At 45.6% G+C, this 18,143-nt stretch overlaps 1 protein-coding gene across 1 annotated transcript in view; it reads left to right on the forward strand.

Annotated features, from left to right (window-relative positions):
• Positions 1–304: 304 nt before the first annotated feature.
• Positions 305–18,143, forward strand: part of DOCK1 (dedicator of cytokinesis 1) — a 347,686-nt gene continuing 329,847 nt past the window's right edge. The window contains exon 1 of the mRNA XM_054174763.1: positions 305–436. Coding sequence (XP_054030738.1) covers positions 391–436 — 46 coding nt within the window. The 5' untranslated portion in view covers positions 305–390. The remainder of the gene's footprint in view (positions 437–18,143) is intronic.

The raw sequence follows: 18,143 nt of genomic DNA on the forward strand, positions 1-18,143 counted from the left end.
CCTGGAATACAATGACAGAACTGGGGAGACTGCCAGGGAGGCACCACCCTGCCCCGCTTTCCTTTGTGTGCAAAGTCGATGGGACCCGGCCGGGTTTTCCTTTCAGCAGCGCCGGGACGACGCGGTCCAAACGTACACAGGCGCCGGGCGGACTGCTGCGGCGGGCTTACGGTACTCCACCCGTCGGTGACCGGGGCTCACCGACCCACCATCCCCCGCCTCCCCCGAGGCAGGGCGGCCGGCCGGGGCCCCGCCAGCCCGCTGGCTCCGCCCGCACCACATGACTCCGCCGTCGGTAGAAACTTTTCCCGTCCCGCGGTTGGAAAATGGCGGCGTAGGCTCGCATCCCCGCCCGGTCCGGCTGCCCCTGCTCCCCCTTTCCCCAGCGCCATGACCCGCTGGGTTCCCACCAAAAGGGAGGAAAAATACGGCGTAGGTGAGGACCCTCCCGGCCCCTTCCCGCCTGTTGCGCTCCGGCTGCCCGCGCCGTCCGCGGAGAGCCCTCCAGCCGCGGGCCTCCCCCTCCCTCATCGGCTCTCCCGGAGCTGCTCTCGGGAAGCGCTACTCTCCGGGGCTGTGCTTCCCCGGGCAGCAGCGCCCGGCACTTCCGCGCCGCCCCGCGAAACCAACTCGGCCACCCACGGGGCCGGGGCTCGGGGCTCGGGGGGCCGGCCGGGTTCGCTCCGCTCCGTTCCGCCGGCTGCAACCCCTTCTCTCCCCTCCCGCCCCGCCTCGCCTGCTTCGCTCCCCGCGGGGCTTCAGCCGCAGCTGCCCGGCCGGGATCTACCGAAGGAAAGTTTAGGAGTTGTCTGGGAACGCCGGGCAGCCTTTGCTTGAGTCATCTACGCTGAAAAAGTTGCTTTTGTATTTTTTTCCTCTACACCGTGTTTCCCCCCGCCCCCCCCCTTCTTTTCCCGTTCCTTCCCTAGTGCTACTATATTTCTTTCTCCCCTCTCTGATGGCAGCTAAACAGGACACGCTTCCAGTTCAGGATCCTGGGTGGGAGCTGTGCACGGTCGGTGGGAAGCCCACCCTGCTCCAGGGAGATGATGCCCGGTGCTCTCTCATCTGTATCCCTCCTTATAGGGAGGTTGAAGGCTACCAAGGGAAAAGGCTCTTCGCTTTGCAGGGAGTGTGATTTTCATACAGATGAGGGATTTCCCCTGTGCGCTGCTGTCCGGGGATCCATTTCGTACTCTGCTGCTTCCGTCCCCCTCAAACAGAGGGGGATTGTTCTCTGCCGGTAGTTAATTGTCCCTGCTCTAATTAAACGGAACCAGAGTCCGGTGGGTTTGGGGCACTGTTGTGCTGAGAGGGCGTGTTTTGAATCGAGGGATATTTCGTTTTGGTATAGCTTTTGGGGGGGCATTATTGAAAGGAAAATTTGGCATGAGTGAGACCGTTTGTCTTGGGAAGGAAATGATAAATCTTGACTGTTCAATTTAGAAGTTCAGTGTCCACCACAGCTCTTGGACTCTACTAGATGTGAAGAACAACTTGCTTTTTATATATACCTACAGCTAAGCCTTGTATAAACGAAGTGAGGAGGAAGAAGGAGGGAGTTTCTGCATCTAATCAAAGCCAAAGTGAATTTGAGGAATAACTTTTGAGGTCTTTGTGTACATCCCTAGAAAACAAGGGCATGACTTTTCAATTGCGAGTAAATCCTAGCTGGCCGGTTACACTGGGAGAACTGTGAGTAATTTCAGTGCTGAGGATGCAGAACACGTGTATAATACAAGAAAGCAGAATTACTACAGGTAGCAGATGCTAATTAAGTTTTCCAGGTATCTGCTTTGTGGTGTGTGATGGGTAGGATATTTCTGAGAGACTGGAATGACAACTGTCATGCAGTGTACATTGGTATGACAAACCAGTGACACTGGAAAGCAAGTTCCTCTTCCACACGAACTTGTATTTATTACTGGGGCAGAGGTGATTCCCCAAACCTGGCCTTCTAGGAGTAGATGTCTTGGAAGTGATGTGGAAAGGATGAGAAAAAGAAGTGTAGAATAAACAGAATATTTAAAAATAGTCATTAGCTACATTTGGTTACCCAGTGTATGAAATTCTATGTGTAGTTAGAGAACTAGACTTAGATGGAGTTTAAGGGGAAAAAAAGTTGTTACACAGTTCGTAAAAGCACAAGGTTGTGCTCAGTTGGTGTGTTTTGTTTGTTTCCACTGCTCTGGAGAGAAGTTTGTTACAGTTTTATACTATGTTTGTTTTTCTATGATAGTTTATTTTCTTTTTTTCCTGCAAGTTAGCTGAGATGGGTGGTCCTCAGAAAAATTGGGGCATTTCTCTGCTGAACTGCAGGGTGTGAAAGTTGAAATGAGTTGAGTGTTGCGTGGAGATAAAACTGGATTGAGAGCTAATTGAAGGTTGCGATTTGCTGGCTCCTGCTGCACTGTTAGATGCTGCTTTGGGAGAGAGCTTCATTTTGGTGTTGCTCGGTTTCCTCTTGTTTGGTTACATGTTTTACAGATCTTTATGTTTTTAAAAGGGCGTGCTTCTGTACACTAAAGACAGCTGGTGTTTCGTTTCTTGCCACTTGTGAAACTGACATGCAGCAGTGAAAGTCCCAAGAAGAAATGGACAAGGCACTAAACATGCAAACGTGAGGATACTAGCCAAGAAGGCTAACAGTGTCTTGTCCTGTATCAGCAATAGTGTGATCAGCAGGATACATGCATGTATATATTTAATAAATAATTTTTTCCACTCCTCTTGACTAACAGCCTTTGCACAGCTGAGCTTCCTTCATATCTCAAGTCCCAAAGATTTGTTGGCTGTGGTGCAGTTGGAGTAAATTATTGCACTGTATCTTTCTTGAAACTGCAGTAGGATATAGGTGTGTTAAGAAGCACTTCTGCTCAGCCCTCTCTACCTTACATGGTGAGGTTTGAAGGTGATGCTAAATGTCCAGTGGACATGTCAGCTAAACTTAGGGCCTTCAGATGAGGAGCACTGCCGTGTAGTGCAGAGGCATTATCTCAGCAGGCAGTTGTGAGCATGACTAAGCTCTGCTTCCTGGGAGAATTTGGGGCTCGGCGTGCAGGGAGGTTGGATGAGGAATGGGTGTGGATACAATGGGGTAATATAGTTATTAGGTTAGCATATAGGGACCAATCTGAAACAAGAAAATACCAGCTTACTTGAAGCAGCTTTTCTCCTCTCCTGATGCTGTGTATCCTTCTTTGTCTCAGCACCTAGCTCTATATTTCATCTCTCTCCCCAAGCTGGTATGGTCATGTTGAGACAGCCATGTGAGTGTACAGCTTCCTCACTTAGGGACATTGGAGGCTTTCAGAGAACCCCAGAAGCTGCTTGTATCTGCCCTATAGCCTTGGTGTTGCAAGGCTGCTGTGGCTTGTGGCTGTTCGGTCTTGCATTTCCTGCTTTTAGTGTGATGCAAAAATTGTAATTTTGGTGTCTATCAGCAGAGTGGAGATGTAATGAGCTGCTTTAGGAAGTCTGTGAGCCTGAAGAGCGTGTCTGAGATAGCATAAAGTGGCTTTAGGAGCTTCCAAATCCTCTGAACTTCTACTGTCATTCAACCCTTTTCCTTTGAGCTTAATAGTGCAGTAAGAGGTAGAACTAACTGGTGCTACTATGGTTGTGACAGATTATATTGAAAGTGCCTTTGTATCTAAAATGTGTGTGGGTATGGAGTAATTAGAGCACTGCTGTGATAATTTAATTTATAATTTTATAATGGTGAAATAGAACAATAGTGCTTGTCTGCACATGGTCAGATGTAGAAGGAGAACTTCCTGGCTTCAAGGCTTACGCTGCCTGTGAGATCCTGTTAGCTTTCGTGGAATCATAGAATATTTTGGGTTGGAAGGTACCATGGGTAGGGACACCTTCCACTAGATCAGGCTGGATATTCATGCCCTTACTGTGATCAGTAAGCCAGCACAGGCTCTACCTTGGAGACAAGGTTCTCCTGACTTGACAGCTTTGTAAATTCAAAGCCTCGATGAGGAAAGGGCTGTACAGGGAGCTTGACTGAGTGTTACTACTTCAGGACAGCATATGATCATTGGGTGTATTAGATCAAAGATAAGGGATGTGTCAAGGACATGAGCATTTTAAACATAGCCTGTACTTCTGTCACTAGAATTGTTGCACTTCTATAGTATATCAAGGTGAGCTCAAGCTTTCCCCTAAGTGGACAAGGTACTTCAGGCACTTGAGATGGTGTCTGTGGTTCTCGGTCTGCAGCCAGCATCATGCAAGCGGTTCAGATGTGCTTTGTATTGTTTAGGGTGTGCCTGCACGTTCATCAGTTTTGAAAACAGAACAAACAAAAATCAGCCCACCAGAACATCAACACACAAACTAAGCCAACTTTACTGTGAGTCCACACCAGTTGGCAGTTGCTTTGTTTTTCCTTGTTACTAGTGAGTTTTTGTTGCCTGTCATGACAGGGCTTTCAGGTACTTTGAAACAGGATGGACTTGTTGGCCATGTTTCAAGGTTAGGGTATTTTAAGGCCTCTCTGAGATTGGGATAGCTTTTCAAAAGGTGTATATTTAAGTATTTTCCACTTAGGTATGCATATATATACACACACACACACTTACTGCTAAAGGAGGGCTATGAAAATTCAGTGACACAAAGGTCATTATATTTAAGTTTTGCAACTGAGTTTTGCTCTCATTCTGGTTCTTTGAAAAGAGGAGATGGGACTCCAGAAAGCCCAGGGACTCATGTGGCTGAACATTGCTGCTTTGCTTCTGCTTGAAGGAGGGCTGTGGTGGTTGGGGCAGATATAAGGCTTTAGTGGAATCCAGGATTTATAGTCCACAGCTGCCCTGAGTGGTGGTGGAGATATGCTTGTGGAGGCTTTAGCATATTAAGAGTTGATGATCTTGTGTTTGCATATTTATAGAACCATAGCATCATAGAACAGTTTCAGTGGGAAAAGATCTCCAAGATCATTGTGTCCAGCTGTCTGTGTAAGACCACTGTGGCCATTAAAACATGTCCTAGAATATCATATCCACATGTTTCTTTAACACCTTCAGGGATGGGGACTCCACCACCTACTTGGGCAGCCCGTTCCAATGCCTGACCACTCTTTGAGTAATTTTTCCTAGTGTTTAACCTAAACATTCCTTGGTACAGCTTGAGGCCATTTCCTCTCATTCTATCACCTGATACGAAGGAGAAGAGACTGAACCCCACCACACTCTAACCTCCTTTCAGGTGATGTAGAGAGCAATGAGGTCTCCCTTCAGCCTCCTCTTCTCCAGATGAAACAAACCCCGTTCCCTCAGCCACCCCCTCATAAGACCTATTCTCTAGACCCTTAACCAGTTTTATTGCCCTTCTTTGGACATGCTCTGGCAACTCGGTGCCTTTCCTCTAGTGAGTGCCCCAAAACTGAGCCAAATATTAGAGCTTTGGTCTCACCAGGGTACAGGAGAGTACAGGGGCACAATCACTTCCCTATTCTTGCTTATGCCTTAAAGTAGGGGTGAGAATGATTTTGGGAAGTGAAAAAGGTGCATTTTAGTGATGTACCTTAGTAATTTTAGTGATGCTACATTGAGGGTAGGTTTGCAGCTGTCTGACAGGACAGAGCAGTTACCTTTGTGCTGTCACTGACAGCAGGACTGCTCTGACTCATCCCAGACTGATGGAGTCAAAATGCCTATGCAATATTTGCTGATAAATCTACTGTGTTACCATTTTGAGGAAGCAGGTGTAAATCCAGTCTCCTAGAGACAACAGACACTACTGTACTCCCAAATTAGAGCTGTGTTTTGGGATCCCTTACAATACCTTTCTCCTGCTTGCTGAGGGGATGCATTTCTGTGCTCCCCTGTCCCTGGCATCACATGAAGCAGAGGTAAGGGACTGGTAGATGAAGTGTACTTCCTAAGTAAAGGACCATAACTTGACGGTGGGCATGTGCTTGATTGCACTCAGCTTACACAACTGCCACTATTGCTCTCCATCAATAAACACTTGTTGCAGGCAACATTGGAGAGGAATAAAGAGTAAGAGTGCATTCCTGTTTGCTTTTGTCCAGGTCAGTGACAACATTATAAGGTGGAATTGCTCTGAGAAACAATTCATAGATTCATAGAATAGTTTAAGTTGAAGGGACCTTAAAAATTATCTAGTTCCAACCCCCTGCCATGGGCAGGGACACCTTCCACTAGACCAGGTTGCTCAAGGTCCTGTCCAACCTTGAACTCCTCCAGGGAAGGGGCATCCATGACCTCCCTGGGCAACTTGTTCCAGTGTCTCATCACCCTTACTGTAAAGAATTTCTCACTAATATCCAGTCTAAGTCTACCATTCTCAAGCTTCAACCCATTTGTGCAGGAGTTTACCAGAAATACTTACCAGAAATACATAAGCTAGCTTATAGGCGTAGAACAGGGCACTGATTTAACTCTGCAGAAGTAAGTTTTAATGAGTTTTGGAGTTTTATTAGCTATTAATTAATACTCTTCCTAGAAAATATAACTGGAGGGGTAATTTACACTTCACATCTTACACAAGTATGGAAGTGACAGTGGGACAGGGTCCTGATTTAAGATCTTTGTTTTGGTAATGATTTCCAAAATTCCACCTGAATGACAAGTGGTACCTTTGAGTTTGTAGTTTTTCTAATTGACTCTCTTGCTGTAAGTGGTTTAGGTGCCCTGGTAGTAATTTTAGACAGTTTGGCACATTTAGCACGACTTTCTTTGCGTTATAATTGAAATTTCCTTTTTGCGTAGGCCAAACTTTCCGGGAAGGGGAAAGCAAACTGGGTGCAACCTCAAGTCAAACTGGGTGCAAACTGAAAGGCAGAACGTCTCCAGGAAGCCTTTCTGTCAGCTTGCAACTGCAGGCATAAGTGTTGCAATAATTTATGTTAAATACTTGTGTTTTGCTGGAGTTTGTCCAGCACTGGCTGTAGACCGTATGCAGGATGCCTGTTCTCTAATCCTTCAGCAGTCCTTCAGGACGGAAATCCAATACGGCTTGTCAAATACCTGCAGATGTGTCCAACTTCAAATGCCTGAAAGCTGACTTACAGTAAGGAACCGAAACTCAAATGAAGAACTAGTGCTAATCCAGTTTCAAAGTGTTTATTCTACTGAAGGTTAAAGAATCATGGTGTTCTTTAGGCTGGAAAAGACCTTTGGGATCACTGAGTCCAACCGTTAACCTGGCACCGTCAGGTTACCACTAAACCTTGTCCCTCAGCACCACATCTGCATGGCTTTTAAATCCCTCCACAGATGCTGACTCCACCAGTTCCCTGGGCAGCCTGTTCCAGGGCTTGGCGACCCTTTTGGGCAAGAAATTGTTCCTAATGTCCAACCTAAAACTCCTCTGGCCCACCTTGAGGTTGTTTCTTCTCATCTTGTCACCTGCAACTTGGGAGAACAGACAGTTAAGTCAGTCTTGGCTCTCCTACTTGCTGCGGATTTGGAACTCTCACCAAGAGGTGGCAAATCACAGTCTGTATAAAATACAGGGGTCTTTGACAGGGAAATGGACCACTGAAAACTTAGCTTTTTTTTTTTTCCCTTTTCTTTTTGGTAAGCAGTTTTAATTCTGTTTTCTGCCCAGTGGTGGATCCCAAGGCTATTCTGACAACAGTCTTGTCTAGAATGAAATTAATAGAATCGAATAGAATAGAATAAACCAGGTTGGAAGAGACCTTTGAGATCATCATGTCCAACCTATCATCCAGCACCACCCAATCAACTAAACCATGCAACCAAGCATCCTGTCAAGCCTCGCTCTGAACAACCCCAGCGACGGCGACCCCACCACCTCTTCGGGCAGCCCATTCCAATGGGCAATCACTCTCTCTGTGTAAAACTTCCTCCTAACCTCTAGCCTAAACCTCCCCTGGTGCAGCCTGAGACTGTGTCCTCTTGTTCTGGTACTGGTTGCCTGGGAGAAGAGACCAACCTCTGCCTGACTACAACCCCCCTTCAGGTAGTTGTAGAGAGCAATAAGGTCACCCCTGAGTCTCCTCCTCTCCAGGCTAAGCAACCCCAGCTCCCTCAATCTCTCCTCATAGGGCTTTAATGAATTCCTTAATGAGTTGCTGCAATGCTTTACTTCTCTATCTTGGAGGTAGAACTGAAAATATGTCCCAGCTAAACCAAAAGAGTGTTCAAAAAAAAAAGAGATAATTCCTGTAATTTTGAAACTTTTATCTACATTTTCAGGCTGTAGTTGTGGAAACATGTATATATTTATAGTACATATCCTCCCACGTTGATGTAATTTGTGCCTGAAGTCTGATTATTTTTTTTTACCCCCCCTCATGTAACACAAGGAGCAGTCCCTGAATTTCAGTTTCATTGGCAAAATAGGCAGTCTCTCTGGAGATACTTTTCTGCTCCATATAGCTTTGTAACAAAACAGCAGTAATTTCATTGAGAACTATTCTGCATAATCATGTATCCATACACATAACCAAAAGGCTGAACAACTGAAGTAACTTTTGGCCATGATCTTTATTTTGGAGGTTTTTAATGATGTTCCCTAGCATTGCTGCTTCATTTAGAGTACTGTTAATATTATTTTAGCACAGTCTTTTTTATGATGTTTTCAGGAGCCTGTGGTGGCTGATTTCACCAAAGGGTGTTGAAGCAGCAGAGTGTCTGTTCCCCAGTAGAAAATACCAATAAGACAGGCAGGATTTGCTGTGTACTTTATAAACACAAATGGGATTAAGTGCTCGTGAAGGTTGTGGATGCCTCTTCCCTGGAAGTGTTTTAGGCCAGGTTGGATGGGGCCTTGAGCAACCTGGTCTAGTGGAAGGTGTCACTGCCTATGGCAGGGGGTTTGACCTAGATATCTTTAAGGTTTCTTCCAGCCCAAACCATTCTATGATCTTATAATCTGCACTTGTTTCTTAAGACACTGCTCTGTATGTCTCTGGTGCTGTAGTAGCTGTGTTGCTTAAACATTTCTACTACAAAAATTAATATTAAAGTTGCAAACGTGCTCAAGTGTGTCCCAAGCTGAGCTAGGTGCAGAGATTTTTGGGACTGTGTTGTGATAAAGCAGAAGTCACATGTATTGAGGGCATTGTTGGTGGCATTGTGGAGAAGAGCAGCCTGAGAGAGGATCTTCTCAAAGCTCATCTATAGCTAGAGGGTGGGTCTCAAGAGGATAGTGCCAGACTGTTATCAGTGTGCCCCATGACAGGGCAAGGGGCAATAGGCACAAACTGGAACAGGGGAAGTTCCACCTGAAGTTGAGAAAAAGTCTTTGCTGTGAGGGTGCTGGAGCTCTGGAGCAGGCTGCCCAGAGAGGTTGTGGAGTCTTTCTCTGGAGAGATTCCAAACCCACATGGACATTGAGATCACGGACAACCTGCTCTGGGTGACCCTGCTTTAGCAGCAGGAGTGGACTAGATGATCTCCAGAGGTCCATTCCACCCAAAATTCTGTGATTATATGAACCTGTGAGCTTGACATGGTGAGTTCTGAACTGATTGCTGGCTGAGCTTCCTGGAAGCACAGCTACCGAGCAGCTTTGGCAACACATAACAGTGGGGAGACTTGGTTGGGATTTGTTGAGATGGGCTAAACCATGAAGTGCCTGAGAGCCTCTTCAGGCATTCAGATAGCTTTTGGAAGTTTGTCATTTGTTTGCTCTGCCTGCTGCCTTCTCAGAACAAAGCACGGAAGCACTGATGTCACTCAGTTTGAAGCTGAATGTAATAAAATAATGCATGTTTAGGGAACTTAGCTGAATAGCCTGTGGGTCCCTGGAGGAGGCAACAGATGCCAAACAGGGAGTTGATGACACTGTGCCCAAATCTAACACACGAGGGCTTTCAGCTGTGCTTGTGGTAGTGGAGAGCTTTCCTGATTTCTGTGTGTGAAATAAGATTAGTTAAAAACTCAGAAGAAATATGACAAACTTGGGTGTTGAAGGTGCCTGTGGTCCCTGCATGAGACTGAAGGAAGTTGTTGAAAGCAGGCTGGGATGCAGGATCGTGGAAAGCTCTGCTGTTACCTGTGTTTCCAGCAACATGCCTGCCTGCCTCCCATCTGATGCTTTAGCCCTTAACATCCTCCTAATGATGCCAGTTGGTCTGCAGGATGAAAAAAAAAGGCAGTAGCGAGTGGTTCAGTAAATGGAGTTTGGTGGTTTTACTGAGGAGCTGCTTCTGCTTCAGCAGGATGTGTGTAGTAGTATCTGTAGCAAAAAGTGTATCAGAAATGAAGTGAAAGGAAAGCAACTGGTAATGTGAAAAGTATTCCTGTAGTAGACCCTGGAACAGGAAATATCTCAATGCCGAGCCAGATGGAAGTAGCTGATGATATTTTGAGTTTCCAAGTCTTAATGCAGATGGTGAATGATTTAAAAGGATGCTTGCTTTCAGAAAAAAATCTGCTGTGCATATGACTGCAATGAAAAATTCATGACCCTGAAATGACCATGGATTATCAAGGCAGTGGCTTGGAATGTCCTATAAATACTGTCTTCTAAAGGAGGGGCTGCACTGCACTTCTGGTGATTACGTGGAGATACGGTTAAGCATGTCAGTCGGGTCAGGAAAGTTATAGATAAGAGTCTATGGGAAGATTTAAACTTAACTGAATACAAGGTTATCCTCCCAAAATCTTGAGTGTATGAATAAAAGCATCAAGGCTGTAAGAAGCACAGTGCTTACATAAATAGGAAGAGCTGAAGAGGGTTTATTCCTCAGCTCGTTTGACTTGCGTGGACCTCTCGTGTGGACTTCTTGTTGGTGTGCGAATCTGAAGAAGAGAGCAGATGCAGGTGTGACCAAACCCATGCTTATTCCCTCCTTAAGTGTTGTGGAGACTCATAGAATCACAGAATGATTTGGGTTGGAAGGGACCTTAAATATCATCTAGTTCCAACCCCCCTGCCATGGGCAGGGACATCTTCCACTAGACCAGTTTGCTCAAGGCCTTTTCTGACCTGGCCTTGAACACCTCCAGAGGAGGAGACGTCCAGGTTGATGGGAACACGTGAGCGTGCATGCCGTAAATTAATGAAGTTAATTCATATTAGTGGTGGTGATTTGAGTTTGTAAAGGTACTTTGTGGCTTTTCTGTGTTGAGTTGGCAGTGGAAGACAGCACAGTCCCTACAGAACTGCATAAAACTGACACAAAGGGCTGGAAAAGAGGAAAGTACCACAAAAAGAAATTAATTGAATTTATTACCAGGAAGCAAAAGATTCAAAGTGGAGTGGAGGCTATTTGTAGGAAGTGGACTTGTGGCTTTCTGAGGTATGACAGGACCTGTGACTTTTTGTTACAAGGGGAGGTATTAATGGGTTATGTGCCCTTGTGGACAAGAAGGCCAATGGCACTGTGGGTCTCCAGCTTGGAGCAGACTGAGGGGTGACCTCGTTAATGAATATAAAGATGCGAAGGGCAAGTGTTGGGAGGCTGGAGCCAGGCTCTTCTCATTGATGTCCAGTGGTAGGGCAAGGGACAACAGGTGCAAGCTGGAGCATAGGGGGTTCCACGTGAAGGTAAGGGAAACTTTATTCCATGTGAGGGTGAGAGAGCACTGGAACAGGCTGCCCAGAGAGGCTGTGGAGTCTCCTTCTCTAGATACTTTGAAGACCCATCTGGATGCATTCCTATGTGGCCTGCCCTAGGTGACTCTGCTCTTGCAGGGGGGTTGGACTGGTGATCTCTGGAAGTCCCTTCCAACCCCTGCCTTTCTGTGATTCCATGATTTTTGGAGACAGAATTGGGGCAAAGAGAAAATCCAGGAGCACTACTGTCCTCACTCCAGTAACAGACTATTACTTAGTATGTGGAGGCTGAATGGTCTCACTGGTAGAAGACAAGTGCTGTAGATATGGGCTGTCATCCACCTCCTGCTGCTGTAGTCTGACTCTTGCCTGTTGTTTTTTCTTATTGTGACTAGTAGGTGTTGGTTGTCTCCATGAATCCATAGCCATCCTAAAGCTTCTTTGGTCAAGAATCTTAGGTGGAGCTGACCTGAAAGTATTTTTCCTGCCCATCTGAGATTCGTGTGTCCTGTGTGGATGTGGGTGTAATTTTTTTTCTTCTGTGGGTTTACCTCTGAAGTTTCCAGTGTAAAGGGTGAGCAGTGTCAACAGAACAGTGGTTTTACTGTAGTCTTTTTAGTAAGTTGATTTAAAAATTGGTGGTTTGTGCCTTTTTTTATCCCTGTTTTGGAGGCATCTGGGCTTTCACTTCACATCAGAGTTACTCTGTAGAAGGTTTGTCTTTGGTATGGCAGTAGCTAACTCTGCCTTCTTCCTTGACAGCCCATCACAGCAGTGCCTCTAGCTGTTGACAGTCTGTCTTCCACCTCTGTGTCACCTTGGTCAGGTCTGTTCTGCGTTTTATTTTTGTATCCTTTCTGATGCTGCTCACTAACAGTTGGGCTTAAAGAAGACAACCTTTTTCTCAGACTTCCCAGGGGATGGGCAGCACTCTACAGAATTCCACTGAGATTGAGACTTGCACTGACTCTTTATAAAATGAAGTCAGTCATACATAAAGCACTGGAAGGGATTGAAGTGTCCCACTCTGTCCCAGTGAGGCCACATCTGGACAATTGTGTGCAGTTCTGGGCTCCTCAGTTCAAGAGAGACAGGGAGGTGCTGGAGAGAGCCCAGTGGAGGTACAAAGATGCTGAGGAGACTGAAGCATCTCTGTGAGGTGGAAAGGCTGAGAGACCTGGGGCTGTTTAGACTGGAGAAGAGCAGACTGAGAGGGGATCTCAATGCTGATCAATAGCTAAAGGACAAGGCTTGAGAGGATGGGGCCAGACTCTTCACTGGTGCCCAGTAATAGGACAAGGAGCAGTGAACACAAACGAGAACCCAGAAAGCTCCCTCTAAACATGAGGAATTGTTTCTTTGCTGTGAGGATGCTGTGAGGTTGGAATGGACCAAGTGTAGAATCCATCCACAGAAGGAGGTTAGAAGCAGCAGGAGACAGGCCGAGAAGCAGGACTGGAATAGGCACATCTACAATATATCTCAGGCCAGATATGAGTGCCTACAGCATAGTAAAGCTGAGTAGAAACCAAGCTCACTAGGTAATGATCTGGGTGTGTGGAAAGTTCCCAGGTGGGGCTGCTCAGGAGCTGATTATCTTACCAGTCCCTCCTGGTAGGATGAAATTGTAATTGCATCTGTGGGAATGAAGGCAATTGGGTTCACCTGGTTGGTTCACACCCCCTTTCTGCATTTGAAATAGCTGAAACCCTGCAGAGGGTTAGACTGTTTTGTGAAGAGAGCTTGTCTCTGCTTCCATCACACTGGCTTGGGCTGAATGTGTACCTCTGGCTTCCTTTTTCTACTAGAAGAGACTGATTCTTCCTGGCATCTTGTGCATACGCAGCCTACTTGTTTGACATGTGCTGTAATCCATTGAGAGAGGTGAGTGGGGGTCTTGGAAGTTTATAGTTGAGGAGCAATAGAGAGCCCTGGAGCAGGCTGCCTAGAGAGGTTGTGAGGTCTCCTCTGGAGAGCTTCCAAACCCACCTATTGCGGGTGACCCTGCTTTAGCAGGGGTTTTGGACTGGGTGATCCCCAGAGGTCCCTTCCAACCCCCACCCTGCTGGGATTCTGTGAAGTAGTGGATAAATATCCCTTTCCCAGAGACTGATCTCTCCTGATGAGAAAAGAGTTGCTCTTGCTCACTACTTGTGTGGCTGGAGATGAGAACAGCTATTTCTGTGGCCCAGAGGTATTTCTTAGGCGGTAGTTTCCATCATGTGCAAGTCAAGCGGGGCAAAACAGCAACCCTCAACTTTTGATGGAGAGCCAAATATTCCTTTGGTATTTATTACATTATACATTGTTTATTTGTTGGTTTTGTTCTGGATTCTTTCACTGTAACTAGGAGTCTAGAAAGATTAAAGGAAGCCTTAGACATTTATCTGGCTGAGAGGGACATCTGCAGCTACATTAGATTGGGTCACTTAAGTGTTACTGTCCTGAACAGCTTCAGGACTGATATGGTGCTGACAGATGAGGGAATTTTAGTGCTGCCTAATACAGAATTGCCTGCTGGAAAGCCTTGATGTGTCTAAAATGCTGATTATGGGAACTGAACTTTGGACTTTAAGTCTGATTTGGTCTCCTGCTGAATCATGCTGGTAGATGTGGATGGAGGTAGCACACATGCATGTCTTAAAGTGATTATAACAAAGCCTTTGTGAAACCGGTGCTGCCTTGTAATCCTGCCTGCAGCATTGGTGGGGAGCTGGTGGCTGTTGTCCAGAGAATGGCAAGTTTTTCCCACTGGCAGGGTTTTAGTTGTGGAAAAAAACCCTGAGAAGCAATTGAGTCTTGAATCTGGAGATTATGATACAGGAGATTCTACCTGAACTTGAGGAGAAAATTCTTTCTTTTGAGAGTGATACAGCCCTGGAACAGGCTGCCCAGAGATGTTGTGGAGTCATCTTCTCTGGAAAGATTCTAAACCTGCCTGGACATTGTGATCCTGGGCAACCTGCTGTCACCCTGCCTTACCGGGGGGGATTTAACTGGACGATCTCCAAAGGTGCCTTAGAACCCAGAACATCTTGTGAATTTGATTTGAGGAGAGCCTAAAGTGCATGTCAAGCTCTGTGGGGTGGAAATTCTTATTCCTAAAAAATACCAGTGTACTGAATACTACAAGAAAGACATGGAGGTAGTGGAGTGAGTCCAGAGAAGGGCAACCCAGCTGGTGCAGGGTCTGGAGAACAGGTCTAATGAGGAGCAGCTGAGGGAACCAGACTTGGTAGAGTTAGATAATGGTTGGGCTCCATGATCCTTAAAGGTGTTTTCCAACCAGAGCAATTCTATTCTGATATAGCTGGAGAGGCACATTTTAACAGAGAGCTGTGAGAATGACTCACTCATGGTACCATTCACATTGTTAGATTTTTTTTTTGCATGGGCTCAGGTTGTGTCTGCTTTGTCTTTTTGAACATATTCTTGAAACAATTCAGTGGATTGTAATCAATAACTTTTTGTTGCAAAAGAGGCTTTTATTTACTGAACTGTAGTGACTGAGTGGCCTGCCTGGTTCAGATTTGTTCTTTGAATATAGGAACTGCATTTGGGCAAAATGCAGCAGTTGCTGGTTTCTGCAGTTGCAGCACATGAGGGCAAGCATGTTCTTGGCTGGACCCTGGAAGAAGCTTGAATAGAATAGAATAAACCAGGTTGGAAGAGACCTTCGAGATCATCATGTCCAACCTATTATCCAACACCATCTAATCAACTAACCCATGGCACCAAGCACCCCAGCAAGTCTCCTCCTGAACACCTCCAGTGATGGTGACTGCACCACCTCCCCGGGCAGCCCATTCCTATGGTCAATCACTCTCTCTGTGAAGAATTCCTCCTAATACTTTTAGGGCTTGAGTATCTGAAATATTGGGATCACTGTGTATGCTTTTACCATCTGGGTGCGATACTATCTGCAACACAGTATCCTAATCTGGAAGCTGTTCTTGTATGAAGATACAAAACTTCCAAACATTAGTTTGTTACATTGGTATCACAGCTGAGCAATGCAAGATGCCTTCCCAAACTGCCTGTTTGTTGTGTACTCACAGAATAGCTTTGGTTGGAAAAGGTCTTTTAAGATCACCAATTGCTGACTCAGCGCTGCCTAGACTAACCCTAAGCCTTGTCCTTCAGCACCACATCTACATGTCTTTTAAATACCTCCAGGATGGGGATTCCACTGCTGCCCTGGACAGCCTGTTCCAGGGCTTGACAACCTTTTTTTGTGAAGAAGCTCTTCCTAATGTCCAACCTAAACCTCCACTGGTACAATTTGAGGCTGTTTCAGGTGAAGGGTTGAATGAGTTGAATAGTTAAGAAATATTCCCTTCCCTGGAGGTGTTCAAGGCCAGGTTGGATGAGGTTTTGACCAACCTGGTCTAGGGGAAGGTTTCTCTGCCCATGTCAGGGAGGTTGGAACTAGATGATCTTTAAGGTCCCTTCCAACCCAAACCATTCTATAAATCTATTAATTTCTGGTTATTAGACTAATGGAGTATTTTTACATTGGGGAAAACAAATGTTTTGTTGTGAAAGGGCTTGTAGAGGACAGATAAACTGCCCAGTTTAGCACAAGCTTGTGCTACCAGTTGGAGCTTGCCAAGTGCAAGTGTTTGAGCAGAATTAGTATTTTCTGTGTTGCTTTAGGAATCATTGCAGGGAAATTATTTTCTTGAAGCTGTGTTCCCCATAGGGCAGTGCTAGAAACAGTGTTGATCTTCTCTAGCCAGGAGCTGGCTCTTGCTGGCTCCTCTTGGCTGGTGCTGCCCTGGGCTGCCAGTGTGCATGTGCTGTGTACTAATGCTTCACCTCTTTTCAGTGACTGATTGAAACAATGCTGGGAAGATAATATGTGAGAAAGAAAGAATAATTAAAATAGTTTTTGCTTGCAGCAGCAAGTTAGGAAGTTACTGCTCTGTAAATACCCTACTAGAGTTAATGTACAGGACCATCAGCTTTTAAAGCATGGTCTTTTCAGATGGTTATGTTTAGAAAGTGAGGTGTTATGGTCTTGAGATATTCCAAATTAATGAGGGTGGTTGTGAGGCTTGGAGTAAGGGTGGTGGCTGTGAAGGTGGTTGTTCCCTTTCACTGTGTTGAGGGGTGCCCTAGCAATGGGTAAGCCAATTGGTTAGTGGAACAGAACTTAATGGCTCCTTGTCAAAAGTTCTCTTCTGGAAATGTCCCACATTGATTTATGATAGATTATTGGGCTAGATCAACTTTAATGAGGCTAGAAAAGGCTTTAGAGTGATCAAATTAACTTGTGATAAAGTTACTTCATGAGGAAAAACCTCTTGGTGTGAGTGTGTTAGAGCACTGGACCAGGAGTCTCCTTCTCTGGAGAGGCTCTAAACTCACCTTGACATTGTGACCCTGAACAACCTGCTGTGGGTGACCCTGCTTTAGTGAGGGGGTTGAGTAGATTCCCAGAGGTGCCTTCCAACCTCCACCATTCTGTGATTCTGTATTGCAACTATAAATTTAGGTTCCTATGGCAGAAAATGTGGAATTCAACCTCTATAAGCAGAACTTTTGAGTGGTCTTCTACTGTTTCCCCCCCCCCCCCCTCTTTCCTACAAGTTTATAGATTTGATTTACACAGGGAGTGAAATGTGATGCTGGCTCTTTGAAGAGTAGTAATAACCTATCAGGTATATATGCTTTTTTAGCCCAGAAGGAACACCAGATTTAGAGTGGGTTCAAAGGATTCCCTTTTGGTGGGAATTAGGAGTTTGTAGGGATATAAGCTCCTTGTGACAGTGCTTTAAGGAAACCCTATTGCCTATGGAAGGGCTAATGATGAGAAACCAACTCTGTAGCCTGGAGTGAGCTGGACAGTGCCTCTTTGTTGAGGCTGGCTGCTGAGCCAACTCTGCCTCTCCTCTGAAAGCAGCATGAGGCATGTGATTTCTTACTGGTTTGGAGAAAAACAATTTTTCCCTGTTTTTTGCAAAATGCCACTCTTATCTTTGAATGCATTCAGTGCAGCTTGACTCTGTGCCATGGCTCCAGTTTTTCCCCATTTAATTTCAGTATAAGATGCGACTTCAGGAAAAAAAGTCACCTCTTTCCAATTTCTGCAATAGCCTAGCTGCTGTGGGAAGGAGGAGGTGTTAGTGGATCAAACTGTGGCTCTTAGCAGTCAGAGAGAAGACTTACCTGTTATTTCTAAGAAAGCAGAAAAAGCTCCTCGGGGATTGTTTGGGTCTCTGCTCTTTCTCTGCAGTTCTTGCTATTGGAGACAGCTTGAAGGACTGAGAGACAAATAAGGTGATGGCAAGTAAAAATAAATGGAGTAAGGTTTGATGTGTAAAAAAGCCTAAAACTCCTTCTCTCTTCCTGACTCTAGGTGTTCCTGAGAGAGCAATGGGGAGGAATCTTGATTTTTGTTTTCCCTTGTAGAAATGCTGTGGAGGAAGAACAGTAGGAAATGAAAACTTCTTCCCATCACCTCATTTCCCCCTTGCTTTAGGCTTTTTGCTCTGCATCATCAGCTCTATACTGCAGCGAAGAGTGTCTTGCAGGGGCCATTTTTTGGCTAAGTGTTTCCGCTGTAGTGCGATAGCAGTTTTATTGTGTTGAGCTGGAGTTTTATAGGCATTGAAAGAACTATTAAAATATGA

The sequence above is a fragment of the Dryobates pubescens genome, chromosome 30 (genome assembly GCF_014839835.1).
Source record: "Dryobates pubescens isolate bDryPub1 chromosome 30, bDryPub1.pri, whole genome shotgun sequence".
Lineage (NCBI taxonomy): Eukaryota > Metazoa > Chordata > Aves > Piciformes > Picidae > Dryobates > Dryobates pubescens.